Source organism: Sus scrofa, chromosome X (genome assembly GCF_000003025.6).
Source record: "Sus scrofa isolate TJ Tabasco breed Duroc chromosome X, Sscrofa11.1, whole genome shotgun sequence".
In the NCBI taxonomy this organism is placed as follows: Eukaryota; Metazoa; Chordata; class Mammalia; order Artiodactyla; family Suidae; genus Sus; species Sus scrofa.
In genome coordinates, this window is record NC_010461.5 from 25,219,101 (window position 1) to 25,241,409 (window position 22,309).

The window sequence follows — 22,309 nt, forward strand, 5'->3', positions numbered from 1 at the left end:
TTCAAGTAATACAGTGAGTTTGACAATCTAAGGGGTTAAACCACCAGAGCAGATAATGGTAACAGCAGTAAAACATATTATGTAACAGTTCATCCATTACAACTTATTTTTATATCAGGATGTTTTTTTACTTCTCAGGACTCTGTAAGTTTAAGTATCCTTATAAATTTATGATCAGGTAACTGAAGTTCAAGAAAGAGAAGTTACTTATCCATGATCACAGAACTTGTTAGTGTATTCTTCTGCCCTTGCAAATGTTCCCTTCTCCTTGCATTCTTTATCACATTTTTATCAAGATACAACCCACTCATGTTTTGTTTTTAACACTTTTAATTATATCTCTAATACCACTCCACAGCATTATATTTTGCCAACCTAAGTGTAAAGTATTTTATTCCTCCATTCTTTGTTGACAAGAATCCATAGTACAATTGTCACATTCTAACTATGTTTATAAAGAAATACTAATTATTAGCCCATTTTCTTTTCTCTAAAATGACTTATTTTTACCAAGTATAAAGTTATTAGATTTCTGGTACTAAAACCATTTGTTCTTCTAGTGAATTGTAGGTGATTCAGACTAATGGTTCTTTTTTCTTATCAGAAAAATCTAAATGTTACTTCTGACTGGAATTGGTAGTAAAATTGCCTTAAATATATTGAAAAGAAACTGGCTGTTAAATGTGTATAAATCATATAGAATAAAAGTCTCTTCTCAAAAACATCTAATTCTGCCTTTCACTTAACTCACAGTTTAATTCTTTTCTTCCCAACCTCACTATGTTTTAAATATACAAAGGCTTTCAACATAAATAGCAAAATGCAAAAGTACCTTAATTTATTAAATGTGCCGTGTTTAAAGAGAATTATATGTAATATTTACAAATATATAAATATAAATTGTTTACATCTTTTTTTAACCTTCTGGGAGACTTTTACAAATTTATGTATAATGTAGATTAAGCACTCATATATCTGTTTCCTAACTACCATATTGGCCAGGATCTTGTCAGCTAAAGCAGATTCATTATAAGTGGTTCAGGAAGTGAAATTTAATATGGAATGGCTTATAAATATGTTAGAAGGGCTGAAATAGCAGGACATAGGCAATCCAAGGGTTAGCAATCCACCCTATGTCTGGTGGGGAAAAGAGAGGAAGGAAGTGGTGTTACCAGTCTGAGAAGCTGAAATAACAGATCTTTTCTTGGAAAAATCCAACCTGGAAGTCAGTTGGCAGGAGAGCCTGGGAAATAGAGGTCTTTTTTATGAGATAAAGTGGTAAACAAGGCAGATAAGACCCACTTTCTCTTGGCCCTTACACTGTATAGAAGAGAAAATATATACCTATATAAAGCAATAAATCAGAAATTTATCAATTAGTGATAATTGATAGGATAAATATACGATAGAGTGGTAAACTAAGAAATTATAAGCCTTTATTGTTTTCATTTTTTTGTATTAACTTGATTTTATTAAATATTGCATTGAGATATTATTTGCCTTAATTATGAGTTTTTGGTATTACCTCACTGGCATCACACTGGTTCCACTGAAATAAAACTAATGTTTCAAAGGACTTATACATGTTTTGCTTGAGCAGCTAGGTGAATGATGTAGCTATTAGTGAGATAGAGGAGCCTCGTATAAGAGTAGATTTGAGGGTAAAAGTAAAAATTTATTTGTGGGTTGTATTATATCTAAAGTAATTTTTAAGATTTCAATTAAGTATGATAAATAGGAAACTGCATATATAAATCTAGAGTTCAGAGAGAGGTCAGGCCTTGAGAAACAAATATAAGGACAAATTGTAGAGTTGGCATTTAAGGTGAGAGAATTAAATGAGATTATATTGAGGGATATTAAATGATATAATGCACATTATGATTTTTAAAAATAATAGCTTTATTGAGAAATAATTCACGTATCATAATATCATGCCATATAAAGTATAAAATTTAATTTTTTATTGCAGTAAAATATATATAACATAAAATTTACCACTTTAATCATTTTTAATTGTGTAATTTGGTGACATTAATTACATTGACAGTGTTGCAATCATCACCACTATCCATTTCCAGATATTTTTCATCATGCCAAACAGAAACTCTGTACTCATTAAAAAATATTCCCTCATTCCTTCCTCTCCCTCACCTGAGGGTAATTTCTATTCTAATTTTATCTCTAGGAATTTCCCTATTTTGGGTACATTATAAAAATGGACTCATGCATGTTTGTCCTTTTGTGTCTTGTCTTATTTCACTTCACATAATGTTTTCTTTTTTCTTTTATATATTTTCACTTTATTGACTTTTTTGTTATTCCTCAATTAATTTTATTACATTTATACTTGTACAATGATCATCACAACCCAAATTTTATAGCATTTCCATCCCAAACCCTCAGTGCATCCCCTCACCCTCCAACTTGTCTCATTTGGAAACCATAAGTTTATCAAAGTCCGTGAGTCAGTATCTGTTCTACAAAGAAGTTCATTCTGTCCTTTTTTTAGATTCCACATGTAAGTGATAGCATTTGATGTTGGTGTCCACATAATGTTTTCAAGCTTTATCTATGTTGTAACATATATCAGAATTTCATTCCTTTAAAATTCCAAATACTCTTCTATTGTATGTATATACCATGTTTTTTTCATTCCCTTATCTTTTGGTGGACAAATGCCTTATTTACACTTTTTGGCTATTTTGAGTAATGTTGCTATGGGCATTGTTGTACAAGTATCTGTTTATTTTTTGCTTTTAATTCTTTTAGATATATACTTAGGAGTGGAATTGCAGGGCAATCCAGTAGTTCTATGTTTAACTTTTCGAGGAACTGCCAAACTGGTTTTCCACAGCAGCTATACAATTTTACATACCCACCAGCATTAAACCGAGATTCCACCCTCACCATATCCTCACCAAAACGTTTCCTTTTTTTTTTAATAATACTATCCTAATGGGTATGAAGTAGTATTGTATAAAGCTTTTTGCACAATATTCTTTCCCCGGCTATTTCCTCTCAGTACAATATAAGTTCCATAAAACCAAATACTTTGTTTATTCACTACTTTATCCCCAGCTGGGCCAAGCACATAGTCTTTGGTAAATAAATATGTAGTGACTTACTGAATGAATTTTAAATGTTCAATAAGTGATATTTAATTCACTATTCTAATAAATGATATTTAATATAGTCATTCCTATATTATCTTGAGTGTCCCCTGCTGGGCTTAATGGTTTTGTTTTGTTTTTATGAAATGGCATGCCTTTCCTATGAGAACTTTAATATGCTGAATTTACATAGAGTGAAACTACCTCAAATTATAACAAAAGAAAAGGAGGTTAAAAGACTTGAAAAATATAACATGAAAAAGGGATGGAAAAGCAAGCTGGCTCTCACAATTACCTTCAAATTAGAGCACTAAGCTGGTGTTAGGAACATGTAAATTTAGGGAGGTGGCTGCAATCTCTTCTTCAGGGAGTATTTCTAGGTTACATCTCCATTTCCCCCAAACCTTTCTTGAGTAAAGGAACCATTTTCCCAGATAGAGATACACTGTTCTGTCTTTGTGTCTGCAGAAATTGGGCCATTTTCTAAATATGCCAAGTTCAAAGAGATCACTCTTTACATGAAACTGTGATTATGAATTTTGGTAAACATTGTGTCTTCAAAATTACACCCATCTCCAGAATCTGGAAATATATATCTCTGTTGATTTCATGAAATAGATTCAATTTTTGTCTTCATGTAGTTAAGTATATGATATAAATCCCTGTTATAATTAAGGTTATTTATCATCTTCACAGTTAATTTTACTTATCACTTTTTAAATTTTGAAATCAAGAAAAGTAAAGTATTATCAGGAAATTTTGACCTGCAAAGTAAAACTGAATAAAAAAATATTCAGATAAATATTAGTAGAAAATCACTAATTATAGCGGTTGTTTGCTAATGATGTCCAGAATTGGTTTACATGCAGTAGGGGGAAAAGTATGTTTTTAAATTTTAAAAAGTTAATCTAACTCTGAAAAAATCTATGTGTAAATGGGTAAAATTTTTGTAGACTCTAGTAGTTCTCATTCTTCTTTAAAGATCAGTATGGATTTTGTTTTACTCTTGTGGAATTTTCCCTGGAATATTCATTGTAAAATGAGGGGTGAGGTACAGGATTAGCCACATGTCTCAATTCTAGGTCATCACTTTTCTACAATAGTCCAGGAGCAAGATTTAATAATACAAGAACTATTACAATCAGTTTAGAAAGAACTGTCTCTCTGATGCTTAGAAAAAAAAGTGATTTGCAGCTGACCCTTTGTGGCCCACACGTTTATCCTCCCTTTTCCTTATCTTTCAAAGCAAGAAGGTCAACTATGCTAAGAATAAGATCTGTTGTAATGCAGGGTGGGAGCATATAATCAGGTGACTGCAGGTATCTAGTTATTGCCAGAAAATCTTTATAACTATGTTATAATCTTGGCTGGGCCTGCAAGAGACATTTGCTTGCCACAACCACTGTCAAGAAGTGTGTGCTATGTCAAAGAAGCATACAAGGAGAGGAGGTAAAGGGTAGTAAGGTGGGGTGTAGGTGAGGGTTTTTTAGAGGGATTAAGCACAAAAGAAATTGAAATCAGAACTTTGTAGCTATTAAGTAATAGTTCATTCATTCATTCAGCAAATGTTTATTGAGAGTGCCTATTACGTGACACTCAGGGAAAACATTAGATTTTTTAAGTCCTTATTCTCAGTTGGCCATCACTGAATGAATTCCTGTAATGGATAATTCTCCATATGTCAGGAGAAACTGGAGCATTCAGAAAGGAAGGAAGAAAAAGCTTAACAGATTTTTTTGAAAGGTGCCTGATTCATTTAAAAGTTAAGTGTTGGGAGTTCCCGTCATGGCATAGTGGTTAACGAATCCGACTAGGAACCATGAGGTTGCGGGTTCGGTCCCTGCCCTTGCTCAGTGGGTTAACGATCCGGCGTTGCTGTGAGCTGTGGTGTAGGTTGCAGACGCGGCTCGGATCCTGCGTTGCTGTGGCTCTGGGGTAGGCTGGTGGCTACAGCTCCGATTCAACCCCTAGCCTGGGAACCTCCATATGCCGCGGGAGCGGCCCAAGAAATAGCAAAAAAAAAAAAAAGACAAAATAAATAAATAAATAAATAAAAGTTAAGTGTAGAATAACCATTTGACTCAACATTTCCACTCCGAGGTATATAACCAAAAGTGTTGAAAGAAGACACTCAAATACACATGTTCTTTATCCAGTCCTCTGTTGGTGGACATTTAGGTTGTTTAAATGTGGAAACAAACCAAAATGTCCATCAGCTTATGTACCAGTAAACTAAATATGATATATCCATACAGTTGGCTATAATTCAACCAAAAAAAAAAAAAAAAAGGAATGAAATACAGATACATACCACAACATGAATGAACTTTGAACACATTATGCTAAGTGAAAGAAACCAAACAGGTCCACATGTTATGTGGTTGTTTTTGAATGAAATATTCTGAATAAGCAAATCCACAACTACAGAAAGTATATTAATATTTGTCAGGGGCTGAGGGGATGTTGAAATGGGGAGTGATGGCTAATGGGTATGGGTTTCCTTTTGGAATGATGAAAATATCTTAGAACAGATAGAGGTGATGACTGTACAACATTATGTAGGTACTAAATGACATTTAACTATGCACTTTCAAATGGCTAATGGTTAATTTTATTTTGTGTGAATTTTACCTCAGTTTAAAAATATGCTTTTAAGAATTCAGACAGCATACAACTAAATCCCTTATTTTACCTATTATGGGAAGAATACATATTAACAGAAGAGACAGCAAAATAAGTAAAATTAGGTAATTACAAATTATTATGAAGAAAATAGACAAAAAGATAAGGTGAATAGTGATAGAGAAGTTCAGACATAGCTTCCTTGAAGAGATTTGAAATTTATGACCTTTAGTCCGTATCCTGAGCCTCAGTTTCCTTCAGTGACTTAAAAAAATTTTTTTTTAAATTCCTCTCCCTCTTTCCTCTCCTTTAAGAAGAGGTCTGAAAGGAAACCTTTGGGTCTACAGTGGTGAAATTTGAAAGTTCTAGAGCTTAAGAATAACTTAGGCTGAGAAATACTAGACCAGAGTTTCACAAACCAAGGCCTCCTCAGGTCTAATATTCCAGGAATACTAGATGAAAAAAAAATTAGAATGATAAAAGTATTTTACCTTCCATCAAAAAAAGGAGATAAGTATTTTGAATTTATAGTTAGCAGAAGGTTGTAGATGAAGTTTCATTTACTAGTTAAATTAAAAAAAAATTCAAGCAAGAAGGCAATAAACTGGCATTTTTAGGTCTTATCAATTGCTGGATGTTTTTACTCTAATCTCTTTACAAAGGCTGACTGCAACCACAGTTAAATCAATAGGTCCTCCAGAGCTCTCCTGAAAAGAAAAACTAATCCAAACAAATTTCACATTTAGTGTCAGCAGCTATAAGCAAAGCGTGTGTGAGAAAGGTAAGATATAGCAGAGGAGCCACACGCATAGCTTCAAGCATCACCGTAAAGACTGATAGAAAAAAAGTACAGATAGAAAAAAATGGAAGCTTTTAAGATTAGAAATAAACCATCAAAGTTTATTGAAGACTTAACAAACTATAAAATGTTCCCTCCACAATCTAACCCTGAAATTTTGATTCCCAACATTTGATTTTCACAATACAGAATTAAACAATACAGTCGATTTATGGCTAAGGAGCCACCTTCTAAACAGTTGCGTTCTGCCCATTCTATAGTAACTGACCCTTCAGATCTTCAATCTCTCTGTGCTGCTTTTTAGTGCGCAAACATTTGTGATTCTTCAAAAATTCTCTATGCCTTTTTTTTTTTTTTTTTTTTTTTTTTTTTTTTTTTTTTGTCTTTTGTTGTTGTTGTTGTTGCTATCTCTTGGGCCGCTCCCGCGGCATATGGAGGTTCCCAGGCTAGGGGTTGAATCGGAGCTGTAGCCACCGGCCTACGCCAGAGCCACAGCAACGCAGGATCCAGCCGCGTCTGCAACCTACACCACAGCTCATGGCAACGCCGGATCGTTAACCCACTGAGCAAGGGCAGGGACCGAACCCGCAACCTCATGGTTCCTAGTCGGATTCGTTAACCACTGCGCCACGACGGGAACTCCATATGCCTTTATTTTTACAGAAATAATTATGTATGAAAGATTTTTACTTGAAAAAGGACCAATGAATGTTAAAGTAAACCATATAAAACTTAGACGCCTAGAACAAGTTAATCCTTACGAAATGGGGATCAAATCCATGTCTTTCTCAGCACTTTATACAGTGGGACGAGATTTCCAAACATGGAAATGTTATTTCTCCTAGTGACTTTAAAATTAACATAATATACAGGTCAGGTATTTAGTGATGCCACCATTAGAGGAAATATTTAACAATTCTGTTACTAGTAATTCTGTTAGAGGGAAGAGAGGCACTCGATACTATGCATTAGCATGTATAGGGGGTGTGATTACAGAATTATTGAAACTGTGCTACCCTCAGATATGACATAACATGGCTTTTATTATTATCAGATAATCAGGTGTTATACAAAATTTCTCTTCCCACATGTATTTTTCCTTCTTAACTCCTGCCTGCACTATCCACATTTCCAAACCTTGATCTGTATTTGTACATTGTCATCCTTTACAAGATAAAATTTAAAATCTTTGGTAGTTACCATGCATACCAATTTAGAATCTTTCTCTATTCCTTTTTTATCTTTTGAATAATAGCATTATTAATTTTCTTATTGTTATAAAATTATACATTATTATTATAAAAAATGGAAATTACATAAATGCATAAAATATATACTCAAAACCACTCATATAGTCACAATCTAAAGTTAACCACTACTAATATTTTGAGATATCTTATTTCAGCATTTAAAAAAATTTTTAAAGTATAGTTGATTTACAGTGTTGTGCCAATTTCTTCTGTACAACATAGTGACCCAGTCATATATATGTATATATATATATGTACATGCACATATGTATACATTCTTTTTAGCATACTATATTCTACCATGTTTTATCCCAAGAGATTGAATATAGTTCTCTCTGCTGTACAGTAGGATCTCACTGCTTATCTATTCCAAATGTAATAGTTTGCATCTATTAACCCCAGCCTCCCAGGCCATTTCACTTGTACCCGCCCCCCCCCCCCCGGAAACCACAACTATGTTCTCTACGTCTTTGAGTCTGTTTCTCTTTTGTACACAGGTTCATTTGTGTCATATTTTACATTCCACATATGTGATATCATGTGGTATTTGCCTTTCTCTTTCTGACTCACTTCCCCCAGTATGAGAATCTCTAGCAAAGTAGCACACCACTAAGGGATATGTGCAGAACTTCAGTACACTGTACTGACTTTCAGAGACTGTACTTAATAGAAATATTGTAATTTCATGTTTTGTGTCATAGATTTACTTCTTGATGATGTCCTAAAATATTTGTTAGTCTCAAGTATTTGCACTGGATTTAAGGTTAGATTTATTTCTCCCTTATAAGACAGGACCTTAAATCAGTCCTTTCAGAAGCCAGTTCTTTTACAAGTATGTATATATATGTAGAAAGTGTGTAGTAGAAAGAACTATAGAAACCATGATATTTCTATAATCCCTGCTGTTTTCTCCCCTTTATTCCTTATTAGATTTTTGAGAGTTTAAGGTCATAAATTTTCAAAGAAATCCAAGTTAGAGCATATTCTGCCTTTCTCCAGTAGGCATCTATTCTAGAAGTATAAAATAATATAAAGTGAGAAACTAAGGGTAGGTAACTTGGATGTGTACTTTATGTGTGCTCACCCAGCACTGCTTATCTTCAGTAGTGTATAGAAGAGACCAATTAATTAGAAGTTAGGATATGTAAGTTCTAATCCCATTTCTGCTACCAATTAATAGAATATAGACAAATCATTGACTTCTTTAGGCTTTGGGTCTCTTTTCGGTAACCTTAGGAGGTTGAAAGAAGTAGCTCTGTCTGAGTTGTTTATGAAATACATTTTGTGTACTTTGTGTATACTGCAGGGCCACCCTTAATAGATAAAACTAGATTTTAAACAAATTAACATTATTTCTTCATGAGAAAAGATGAGTATTGACTCTCAATTATGAACAACTATTTTCCCCACATAATGTATATTCTGTATCTCTGTCGCCATTTTATAAACTTTGGAACCAGTGGTCACAATATAACTCTGTGCCTAGATTGCAGCTCATCTGTTAAAACAATAGAAGCTGAGTAGATATATAGTGATGATTTTACTGTAAATCCTGGAGGAGCATTCTTACCCCACTGACCACATCCACTGTATTTCCCTGGCTGCAGAGAGCCACAATACCATAGCAGTCATGCTGCAATTTTAATGATGGTGGATGGGACTCTTTACTTTGAGAGTGTGTAATTCCCCTCAGTGGGATCATATGTTTATTAATGTGTCACAAGTTGCTGTCTTCCTGTTAGCTCTTCTCAGTGAATAGGACTATAGCATTCTTTGGATGCTGCTTTATTTTTAGCTTTTAAAAAAATCACCTCCTGATGAACAGAAATAGTAAACAAGCATTAAAATATCCAAAGTAATTTGAAAATAGTGCTATCCTGGGGAGTCTGGAATTTCAGATATTACAAGACAGCAGTAAATCAGCAGTCACCTCACGAAGCTGGGGAATAAAAGATAGGAAAATAAGAACATCTAAGTGTGCTTATCTGGATCCACGCTCTGAAAATTAAGGGTCATTTGGATTTATAGTAGAGCCAGAGGGAGTGGCTGAGGTGAGCAGTCATATCTTTCATGAACTTTCCTCTTTTTTGTCTAACCCAATCATGTATCCCAGATGACGAGTATTAGGACCTATCTGGTTTCTTAGGCTTCACAGTAATTAAACACTGAAGAACAGAAGGCATCGTCATGGTGACATGTCTCACTAACCTACCTTCTAAATAAACACTGTTTTAGCCCTACTGCAAAATGGAAAGATAAAGGAAGTAGGAAAAAGGGATGCAGTACTGATAAAAAAATAAAAAAACTCTGATTCTTACCAAGTGCTCACTAAAAGACTAACATTGTGTTTTAACATTCTGGATTCCTACAGTGACCTACGAAGTTTTTAGTATTATTTTCTGCTTGTACAAATGAGGAAATGGAAGAGTAAGGAGTCAAGTAACTTTCCCTAATTTCCAACGTAATGAGTGATTGAGCTGGAATCTGAACCCCTGCAATTGGGCTTTAGAGATCTTACTCTTAACCCAACTGCCTATATAAAAAAGGCCTTCTATTTGATATAAGGAGGTATGGAAGAAAGGGCAACAGTATAAGTTTGAGAGAAAGAAAACCTAAGACTCTTGAATGTAAAAGATTAGTGTGAAAGGTTCAAAATTAGAATTCACTGATTTACTTTTTAGAAAAGTCTGTTCTTTAAGAATTCTCACATGTAAAAATATCAGTATTTTTCTAAAACTGATTATTTTCTTAAGACACATTTGAATATATCCTGAGATAGTTAATAACTTCATTATTTTTTTCTGAAAAAATATCTTAAAATGAAACTGGGAAGAGCATGCTCTAGTCTGTACTGGAGTAAAATTAATAAATAATGCATGAGCAGTATTGCTGGCAGACCCAAAGAGGATTTTTTTTCTCCTGGGTGTGAAACTCAGGCTAAAATTTAATACACTTTTTTTTTTCTCTCACAGTTGTTTCTTTTTCAGCATTTTCCATGCTGAAAGATTGGCTCTACTTTTCATATACTCATCTGAGAAAAATTCTTTATCATCTTGTATGCCTCTTTCTTTCCTTCGCTCCTTCACTGTCACATTGATCCTGTATGTTGTTAATATATTTTGAACATGAGCCCTCCTTTCTATCTCAGTGAGCATTGCCTTTGTTAGAGTTGCCATTTTTTTCCTTGAATGAATGCAGTTGCTTCCTAATTTGTCTCACTGTACTTAGTCCTTTTTTCCAATCCAATTCAGTCCATTTTTCTCACCACAATCATAAAAATCTTTCAAAAATCCAAATGTCATCACTTCCCAGCATAAAACCCAGAGTCTTTACAGTGGCTTTACATGACTTTCAGTCTGGCTCCTGTACACCTCTCCAGTCTCAGTTCCTACTCTCCCTTTATAACCACTTTATAATCCAACCACAGCAAATTATTTGTAATTCCTCAAGCATGCCAAGTTGTTCCATGTCTTCAAGCCTTTGTGCCTGCTATTCTCTTAAATAGCCTTTCTTAAAATTGTTAAATTCTTACTCATACTTTAAGATAACCAGGTATCACAAATATGAAGTCTTCCTGTTTCTTTCTTTGCCACTACTGAAGTAGTATATGCCCCTTTTACTGCTTATCACATTGAATTTCAGCTATTTACTTGTGTATTACTTCTAGATTGTGAGGGACTGGAGTCAGGGAATATATCTTGTCATTCTAGCAAAATCTCTGTGCACATTCTCTCAAGATTTTTTTCAGGTACTAATTGACTATTTCATGGTTAAGTATGTTGATATATTTATCAACTACATATTATATGAAGCTAGAGAAAATCTGTATTCATTAGTTCTAAATTCTAATTTTGTAAGAATTTTCTTTGTTATTCAGTATAAAACTGAATAACTAATAAGTAATGGGAAACAGTTTTTCTCCTCTACTCTCATTACTTCTTACACTAGATGTGTGGCGTTTTTCCCACACCAAGCAATTCTTCAACCAGATGGATGTCCTGCAATTCAATTTGGTTCTGACACTCTCTACCTGGAGTTAGCATCATATTCCATAGGTTAAGGACTCAACCCATAGTGACTTCCCCAGCACCCAGCACAAATACAATTCACATGCCAATTGCAAGCCCACATTATCACCTATGCTTCTGACTGACAGGCTGTAAATCAGAGGTTTCCAGAATGCTGTCCTCAGGCTATATAACTTGCTAGAATGGGTCAGAGAACTCAGAAAACCAGTTTATTACCACTGCTTATTTTTTTTACAAAGTATATTTCAAAGGACATGAATGAGAGCTAGATGGAGGAGAAGTTTAGGGCTACGCATGGGGGAAGAAACACTTGCCTCATGCCCTCTCCAGGCCTGCCACTGTCCTAAGCACTTTCGTGTGTTCACCAGTGCTAAATCTCATCCACTCTTTTGGTTTAAGAGTTTTTATAGAGCTCAATCTCCAGTGCCTTCCCCCTTCCTGGAAGGTTACTGGGTGGGGGTGAAAATTCTAACTCTCCTATCTCTTGGTCTTTCTGGTGACCAGCTCCATTCTGAGGCTATCTAGGAGCTCTACCCTAAGCCAGCTCATTAGCATAAACTCAGGTGTGATCAAAGGGGACTCCTTATGAATAATAGTCAGGAATATCACTCAAGAAATTATAATGGTTTTAGGAGATCTGTTACAGGAACCTAGAAGAAAGTCCAGATATATTTTTTATTATACCACAACTAATCTAGCTATTTTCTGTGCATTCTCACCATGTCATATTAGCATTTTGAAAAAGCAAGAATCTAAATCAAGTTGTTATTTAAACATCAAAGCATCTTGGCTGAATAAGGAGGGCTTGGGGGTTGTGGTCCATGTGTACCAGTGCAAAGCAAAGAGGAACCAATATCACTGAGCACTTAAGACAAGCCAAATATATTTTGATTTATTACCACATTTAATACTTGAATAAGTATTGTCTCTGCACACCACATGAGAGTTTCAGAGGTACTAAATAAGTTGCCCCAAGCTGTAACAATAGCAGTAAAACTCAAGTCCAGGACTTTGACGGCCATGGCCATTTGTAAGTCATCGAGTGGAGCACTCACCAAAAGAGTTCTCTAGAAAACCTTAAATCTGATGTTTTATTCTTCTCTTTATTCTCATTGTATAGCATGATGCCTGACACATTACCAGTGTTCATTGAATGTCCTGAGACTAAATTAGCAAATAGAAATCGTGTAATTTGTAAGAAAACTTCCTTTGGTTCCACTTTTTCAAAGAGACCTCTGAACATGATTTCTACTCTCATGTATTCCATTATAAACAAGATTTAGGAACAACAAAGAGTAAAATGAGATGCTGATTTAATGTAATGATTCTGTAGAATTTGTCTCTCAGAATGGGGTTGTCCTTATACAACACATTATCATGTTTCTCCTGTCTCACAACCTGGACTGCAGATCCAGTCCAAATGCATATGAATCTGTAAATATAGTACCTTAGCAATACTTTTATTCAAGACTGTTTCTGCCCAGACTCATTAAAAACCTTTCTGCTTATCAAGACATCCAGTAAGCATTGTATGAATTGAGCAGCCTTATTCCTGCCCTGCCATTAGTCTTACTGGATCAGTTAGATTTTTTTCTACTTCTCCATTGAATTTACCAGTTTTAGCAGAGTTATACCTAAGCTGGACTTCTCTCTTGATCTAAATATTCCTTTAATTTTATTTTTCTAGATAGAAAAATTTTTATTAAATGTTTTCAAACCAAGCCTGTATATGCTATAAACCTTTTTCCTCAGCATATGAAAAACATTCAAATGGTTTAACAGAACCAAGCATCGTTTAGCTGGATGACAAGATAGAGCCCTGTGGAATAAGCCATGATACCCTACACTAATCAATAGAGTTTTTAATCCCTCTCTCCCTCTCACAAGTAAATACACTGCCTTGGCAACAGTTCCTTTTTTTTTTCACACCAGGCCTCCATATTTATTCTCTTTCATTACAGAAACTCCACTTACTGTATGAAAGTATCCATCTCACTGACAGTGGGTGAAAATGACACTGGACTCTGCTACAATTCTAAGATGAAGTACTTTGATAAAGCTGAACTTAGCAAAAGCAAGGAAATTTCATGCCGTGACATAGAAGATTTTTTACTACCAACCAGAGAACCTGAAATCCTATGGTATAAGGTATGGACTATGAATGATTTTATTGCTTATAAATAGATTAATGAGTATCTCATTCTAGGGCAAGTTGGATAAGATAATTAAATGGGTGCTATATAATTCATTTTTGCCTTCCAAAGATACCACAGCAAGTTGTGCTGTTTGTTATAAGTTTTTAAACCAGTGACTTTGATAAATCCTAGTCAATGTTTGTATGGTCAGTCCGCTGTAGTAAGATGTTGTGTTAATGCTTATACCTCGTTTATGCTGATAATCCTTTTAAGTTTATTATAATCTGGGTTGATAATATCAGTAACTAAAATATGTTAAGCATTCGTTTCAAAGCCCTTCATATCAGTAGTCCAAAATAACCCCAAACAAGGATAGAAAGGATTGACTTGCTTCAGTGATAAAGTGGTACACCAGTTTTATTGAAATACTCTGTTTAATAAAAGTATCAGCGCCGGAGGCCAGCTCCGGTGACCAGGGAGCGTACGTTTTTTCCCGACCGGAGAGGGATGCGGTGTCGGCGAATGTACAATCACGGAGACAGCCTCTTTGTCCCTTCTTTCAGGGCACTGGACTGCTCAAATTTTATTGGCATAAGTGGTTGATTATATAGACAGCTTTTTGCTACAGATTACATCACAGTGTTAAAGTACATTGGTCAACTATTCCATGGTATAGCAGCCATACATCATGTTTTAAGATCTTTAACTAAACTTAGTGGGTACAATTTAGGGGCAATTAGGTACAATACATCATGTTTAAAGATCTCTATCTTAACTAAACTTAGTGAGTACAATTTAAGGGCAATTAGGTACAATACATCGTGTGGAAAGGAAGAGACAGTAGAAATCATCCCATAGCCAGCCAGTCTTTACAATTTGAAGAGTTCACAGACACAAGAATTTGGTATTCACAACTTGTTTTTAGACTGGTGCTTATCTTTAAAGCGTTATGGCAGGGAGACAGTGTAAGAAAATATAAACCAACTTAACTAGATATCACTTAAAAGCTTCTGTAACTCATAGCTAGGTGTCTTTTGGTCAAGAATAATATATGTCTAACTTCTATGAACCTCATTAAAATCCTAACTCTAAAATTTACTGTATAACTAATTAATAGATAAACACTATGTTTTAACTAAGTTGGATTAAAATACGGGAAAGTCCTTCAGGATGAAATTCTTATTATACTATTGTTGTAATTCTGTTAAGTCACAAATCACCACAGGACAATAAGAATGGGAAATAAGAATAATAAGTAAATAATCAGAAAAGACTGAGAAAAACTGAATAACAAATGAAACAGCAGGAAAGACTAGGTCACCCGAGAAACAATCCATGTTCTTCAGTGCAAACATGGAAATTGCTTTCCCAGGAAAGCCTTAATTCTTCCCCATCAACATCAAAGTGAGAGCTGTGTACCTGAGGCCTGCCCTCGGCTTATACCATGCAGGCAGGCTTTCATCCTGACCAGAGGCCCACCTTTGGCATGCACCGTTCAGGTGAGCTTTTTTCCTGACCAAAAGCCCACCTTTGGCTTGTACCATTCGGGTGGGCTCCCTTTCTTGGTTAAGAACCTGCCTTCAGGCTTTTCCGCCATCAGGCAAGGTCCTTTTTTGAGTCCCTGCATTTTCTCGGCTCCCTGCATATCAGGAGTTCCCATCGTGGCTCAGTAGAAATGAGTCTGTCTAGCATCTATGAGGACACAGGTTTGATCCTTGGCCTCGCTAAGTGGATAAACGATCCGGTGTTGCTGTGAGCTGTGGTGTAAGTTGCAAACATGGCTCAGATCTGGCGTTTCTGTGGCTGTGGCGGAGGCCAGTGGCTACATAGCTACAGCTCCCATTCAACCCCTAGCCTGGGAACCTCCATATGCCCAAAAAGAAAAAAAAAAGAAAAAGAAAAAGAAAAGAAAAAAAAGCATCTTTGTGCATATTCTAATCCTTTTTGTATAAAAGCATACATATTTTTAAAAATCTGATGAAAAATTATATTATTATAAAATACTGTTAAATTAACTGTTTTTTCAATAACAAAAACTTTAGGCTTAAACAGAATAATCAAACATTATTCTTTTGTAATATCATTGACTTTCACTGAATTTCAAGATTTAAATGTATTCTTCAACTTCTTTATGTCATAAAAGATATTTTTGTTAGTGAACATACTGAAGAAAATACAATATAGATGCTATGAATATTTGTCTGGAAAATTTTATCCCTGGTTTAAAGATTCTTTGCTTTGTCCAACTGGAAATAGGAATTTAGTAAGCTGGATCTTTCAGTAACTAGATCCACAAATGTCAGTATACAGAATATGAGCCTTCAGGATTGATAGCTAATGAATTTAAAACTTGTTAGATAGAAATGAAACAGGAAATAAATCTTTAACAATTTTAAATGATTTTCTGCAAATTAGCAACACCCTTCTCTGAATGACTTAATTTTGATTTTGGATCATGAACAATGGAGTATTCAAAGCTTCGGGAACTCCCTTGTATTTCTATCTTAGACAATGTTAAATAGCCCTTAAGTATTAGTCCCACTCTTTCTGTTCCTCTGTAGATGTTTTATTTTTTTACTTTTTAAAATTATATGAGTGATTTTCACCTTGATTCTCTGTGGTTTGCCTGCTTTCCACAGGCAGATTCTAAGCAAACCCTGATGATTTCCTCAAAGAGGGAAGGTATTAGGGGAGTACGACCCAATGTCTTCAAGTACAAATATTTTTCTAGTATTCATATGTGTGTATTCAGCTTCTAAATATGCAGTTTCTTTGTTGATGCTAGTAAGTTGATCTTAATGGCCATGGACTTATTTTATAAAATTATGCAAATAGTATCTCGAAGTTTGCTGAAATATTAGAAACTACATGTGTGTGTGCATCACACACACACACCCAGAAACACTTAGTTTTTTAAATGACTGGCCTCATATTGTCCCTTTAATCATGTTTCCACCATCACCCTAGTCATTGTGACCTTGAGCTGTAAAAGCCATAACTAATGTATTGATGGGTGGAGTTGCAGTATATGTGGAATTTAAAAGTCTTATAAAAATTCATATTGTTTTTCCATTGTTTAGGAAACATATGTATATATTCAGTGCACAATTTATGCAACTATGACAGTTTATATAACTAATATGAGGATATTTAATGTATAATTTTGGTCCCCCAATTATACACAGGCATTAGGACACATAATAAAAATAATGCTCTACATAAATTTATTTGGCAATAAATTTTTAAAAAATAACATTACCTCTAAATAGTGTTAAAAGGTTTAAAGCTATTTTACCTTCATCCCAGTGATACTGAATCTGGCTAGAGGAAATGGACTTCTGTTTGGCAAAAACAGAAATCTCTTGAGCTAATGTTATTACAGTCCAAAGCTTAAAACAGAGACCATAATTTGCTAGATCTGTAAACAATGGAAACTGGTATTATGGGGCTATAAAGACCTTGCATATAAATAATGGCCATTTCTTTCATGGATTGTAGAATATATATATATGTTATGAAGAGATTGAATTAATTCTTTTTTTTTTTTTTTTTTTTTTTTTTTTTTTTTTTGCTTCTTGTCTTTTTAGGGCCACACCTGCGGCATATGGAGGTTCCCAGGACAGGGTTCCAATCGGAGCTGTAGCCATCAGCCTATACCACAGCCACAGCAATGTCAGATCCGAGCTGCATCTGCGACCTACACCACAGTTCACGGCAAGGCCTGATCTTTAACCTACTGAGGGAGGCCAGGGATCGAACCTACATCCTCATGGATACTAGTTGGTTGGTTAACCACTGAGCCACGATGGGAACTCCAAATTAATTCTAAATATAAAATTAGAATATTTAAAATACTGCCTTAAAACATTTTCCTCTATAGAATTAGTTGTTCTAATTTCCACTGAAATTTATTTTTTATTTTGTGTTATCAATATCAAGGTGATTAATTTCATAATCAACAAATGTAGAATATTTGCTTCTAAAAATGATGTCAAGAGTAATCTTAATAAATGCCCCTTTTTATATCTAATAAATCAGTACATGACTGATTTACAGACACTAAGCTTAGATGTTAGTGAAGTGACTCTTGCTAAAAGTACTTCCATCAAATTGAGGAACCTAATTTCTGAGAGATGGAAAGAGGGTTTGAAAATCTTTAGCATGAATTCCAAACACTTTAGCCTTTTTAAAATATATCTTTAGAAGCTTTTAGCTTAGTTATTTGAAGTACCATTTTTTTCTTTTTAGGGCCGCACCCACAGCATGTGGAGGTTCCCAGGCTAGGGGGTCGAATCAGAGCTGCAGCTGCATGCCTATGCCACAACCCTGGCAATGCGGGATATGAGCCACTTCTGTGACCTACACTACAGCTCATGGCAACACAGGATTCCCAACCCATTGAGCAAGGCCAGGAATGGAACCTGCATCCTCATGGATACTAGCCAGATGTTTCCACTGAACCACGAGGGAACTCCTTAAGTACTTTATTTTTACATTACTATATATACTACAAAAATTTTATGTTCTTCATATAGGAATGTAGGACAAAAACATGGAGGCCAAGTATTGTGCTCAAAAGAGATACCCTGCTTATAAGAGAAGTCAGAGAAGACGACATTGGAAATTATACGTGTGAACTAAAATATGGAGGCTTTGTTGTGAGAAGAACTACTGAACTAACTGTTACAGGTAAGCAGAGTCTTCAATTTTTCATTTGCAAGTAATGAAACTACCATTTTAAGTTTAGTTTTTGTGCTGCAAATTGATTTTTTCAAATCTTTGCAAGGAAAGAAATACTTAACCAAATGCTAAGTGGATTCCAATAGGTGAAATTTATTCCTACTTTCTTCCAAATCATGTTGCCCTCAAATGCGTTTGAAAGGTTAAAGAAAATATGCTTAAGGGATTATAAAAATGTTGGCTTTTGAAAGTACTTGAAATAATGAGTTTACAATTTCAGAAAAGTATACTTATGTTTTATAGTGGTATCATTTGTGGAAACATTTTATAGAGTGTTGAAATGGATTATGTGAAATCTACCTCTGAATTCCTGTCTTTCTCCAAATTAGAAAAATTACTTTTAAAAAATTCATTTATCAATCTATGAATTTGATGTATATGTTCTCATGAACTTGATGATAACAAAATTTCAGGTGCAATAATTGAATAATTATGTAAGATGCATTTCATAGACTCATTTCCACATCTATTTGCTAAGGTAGAAAGGCATGAGAATGAGATTCAGAACCCTGACTAGCAGCATACAGCTCAGTAGTCACATGACCTTATTTGAATCACAACCTTCAGAATATCTATTTCCTCATGGAAAAGATGGTGATGATAATGTTTGCCTTATTTATTTCATGGGTTTTTGCAAGAATTGAATAAGGTAAACTAATATGTATGAAATCAGTTGGCAAAAAAATAGGATTATATCCAAGTGTGCATCATTTGTGTCATTTTGATGTTGTGTTAAATATTGTATTCATGCACTGTTTTACGTTATTGTGTACTTCTCTAAGACTGATTCCGAGAGGAAAAAATGGGGGGACGTCAAGATCAATGTTTTAGGCAGTTAAAGACATTATTCCCATCTTATTGAGAGAGAGTCATCTCAGTGACTTTCTTTGTACAATGTTTTTATGAAATAGATATATTTATGAAGATATGTATTATAGGTATATGAAACAGATTGAAGATGCTTTAAAGGGATTTCCATTTGTTCTCTGATTCACTTAAAACAGTTTTCCTGTATATGAAAGATGTCTTATGGTACTTACTTTCATCTTAAAAGAATCATCTTTAAATCTTGAAATAATGATATATTTTTAATTAAAAACTAAATCTGGTTTCATGAAATTCATCTGATGGATAGTAATTATTCTTATGGAAAAAAATTAGTTAAACAATGTACTCTTTTTTAATGCCTTTGATATGTATTAGACCCAATAAATAACTGACAGTAGCAATACGATACACTTAAATAGTAAACATACATTCAGTCATGTATTATGTACCTATAATGTACACATGTATGATTTACAGTAGTTTGGCTCTCAGTTTTATTGTACATAATAGGTATTTTTACAGAAAATTAAAAATAACACTTTTATTATTTATCTCCCTGTTTAAAGGAACAGTTAAAAACATAATTTCTATATCTAGGTTTTCTTTACAATAAATATTGAATTTTTATTATTTCTTTTTTGCTCTTAATCTGTACAGTAATTGCTTTTCAAGGAGTAGGTATCAAAACAAAGGCATTTAAAATGCAAAAATATTCTGAAAAGAAAATGGAATGAACTAACCTTTATTCTTTATAGTATAGAACTAATCTTTGGTAAAGCACATCTTTCCCCTTTCTAGAAATACTTGGATACTAAAACACTGTCTAGTAAGAAGTAACTGGAAAACAGTCTCCTTGAAACTAGAAACTGGGTTCCAAATGGTAAAATGATAATAAATGAAGCTATTTTGTATAATCAATAATAGAATTGTTTTCTCCTAAATGCCACCCAGGGCTATTACATTTTTATACTCCAAAAATATTGCATTTTCTTTATGTGAAAAGGAGGAATAATTATTCCTTGATATCCAAAAGAAAGTTAGTGAGAGTTTTAATGGAAGCTTTCATTCAACTAATTATTATCAATACTTCTAACTTAAGTAACTCTACCTGTGACATTAATTTGAAGAAATAAAGTATAAAGCAAAATTTTATTATATATGAAATTTTGGTTGAATCATAACACCGCATACCCTAGAGTTAAAAATAGTATTATTAAAATGTGCTTTAGGTTGTAATAGGAAGTATACGGACAAGATATATTTAAGCAAAGCATTGCTTTTAATAATGTTATACTATAGCTACTTTACTTTGCCTGTGGCCAAATTAAGGAGCAATTCTTAGAAACCAAGTTAAACTCCTACTAAAGCAACAAAGGTGGGCATTTCTCTGACTGATAACTAATCACTGTTTTGTATCTTGGTTTTCCGTATATCATGATCATATTATACTTAATGTAAATCATATGCAAAGCATGCTATCGTTTGGTTTTAAAGTCTGCCTTACCTGATAATAAATATTTTGAAGTGTGTTAGGATGTTCCTTTAAAATAAAACAAAAAGAACCTTATATGTGAGAAGAAAGGGAAATTTCTGGATAAAGTGGCATTATGCAGGCCATATTCTAAGCTTTTATTAGAGATCCTTCCTTTAGTAAAAGTGTATGTGTCTACTCTTTTTTTTTTATAGGCCACACCCATGACATATGGAGGTTCCCAGGTTAGGGGTTGAATTGCAGCTGTAGCTGCTGTCCTACACCACAGCTCACAGCAACACTAGATCCTTAACCCACTGAGCAAGGCCAGGGGTTGAACCTGCATCCTCATGAATGCTAGTCAGACTTGTTTCTGCTGAGCCATGATAGGAACTCCAAAGGTATATGAGTCTACCTAACTGAAACAGTGGCTCAGGAAAACAGATCACAGTGAAAGAAATGATAAACCTGCTTGACACTTTTGGGGCACTTTGAAAATTAAAAAAAAAAATTAAATGTAAGATGTTTCAGCATCCTCTATAGCCTCTACCCTCTTTTCTAAGCCTGAGCCACACTATTTTACCTGTCCTCCTCCCTCTGGATCCTTACTGGTGGTGTGCTCCCTGTGGAATGCTTTTTCTTCCATGTTGTCACAGATTCTTACTCTTTCTTCCAGCCATAGCTAGAATGTTACCTCTGGTCTGCAGTATGTAGTTCTTTACGCCTTCAGAGCATTTCTAGAATCCCTTTTGCAGCACCTACCACATTGCATTGTAACTACTTGTTGTAACTCCTGTATTTTCACAAGAATATGAGCTTTTCAGAATCAAGGGCAGTGTCTTTTTTTAAATAAATATTTTACTTTAGAATAGTTTTACATTTACAGAACAAATAAAAAAGATAATAAAAAGAAATCTCATATAGTGGACCTTCAGTTTCCCCTATTATTAGCATCCAACATTATTATGGTACGCTTGTTACAATTAACGAACTAATATTCCTATATTATTATTAACCAAAGTCTATATTTTATTCAGATCCCCTTAATTTTTATCTAATGTGCTTGTTATGTTTCAGAATACCATTTAGGATAGCACATCACATTTAGTTGTGTCTTCTTAGCCTCCTTTTAGCTGTCGCTGTCTTTGACTTTCCTTGTTTTTGATAATTTTGACAATTTTAAGGAGTACTTATTTTTTTGAGTGTCATTCCATTGCAGTTTGTTTCATTTTTTTTCATATGATTAGACTTGAATTACATATTCTTGGAAGACCGCAGAGATAAAATTACAATGTATCATATTGTCAACATGACAGCACTATT

General features: G+C 34.3%; 1 protein-coding gene across 3 annotated transcripts in view; it reads left to right on the forward strand.

Annotated features, from left to right (window-relative positions):
* The window catches only part of IL1RAPL1 (interleukin 1 receptor accessory protein like 1), a 1,403,038-nt gene that overhangs the window by 811,009 nt on the left and 569,720 nt on the right, over positions 1 to 22,309 (forward strand). For all 3 annotated transcript variants that reach the window (XM_003360251.5, XM_021080209.1, XM_021080210.1), the window contains exons 4-5: positions 13,774 to 13,960; positions 18,483 to 18,636. In XM_003360251.5, coding sequence (XP_003360299.3) covers positions 13,774 to 13,960; positions 18,483 to 18,636 — 341 coding nt within the window. The remainder of the gene's footprint in view (positions 1 to 13,773; positions 13,961 to 18,482; positions 18,637 to 22,309) is intronic.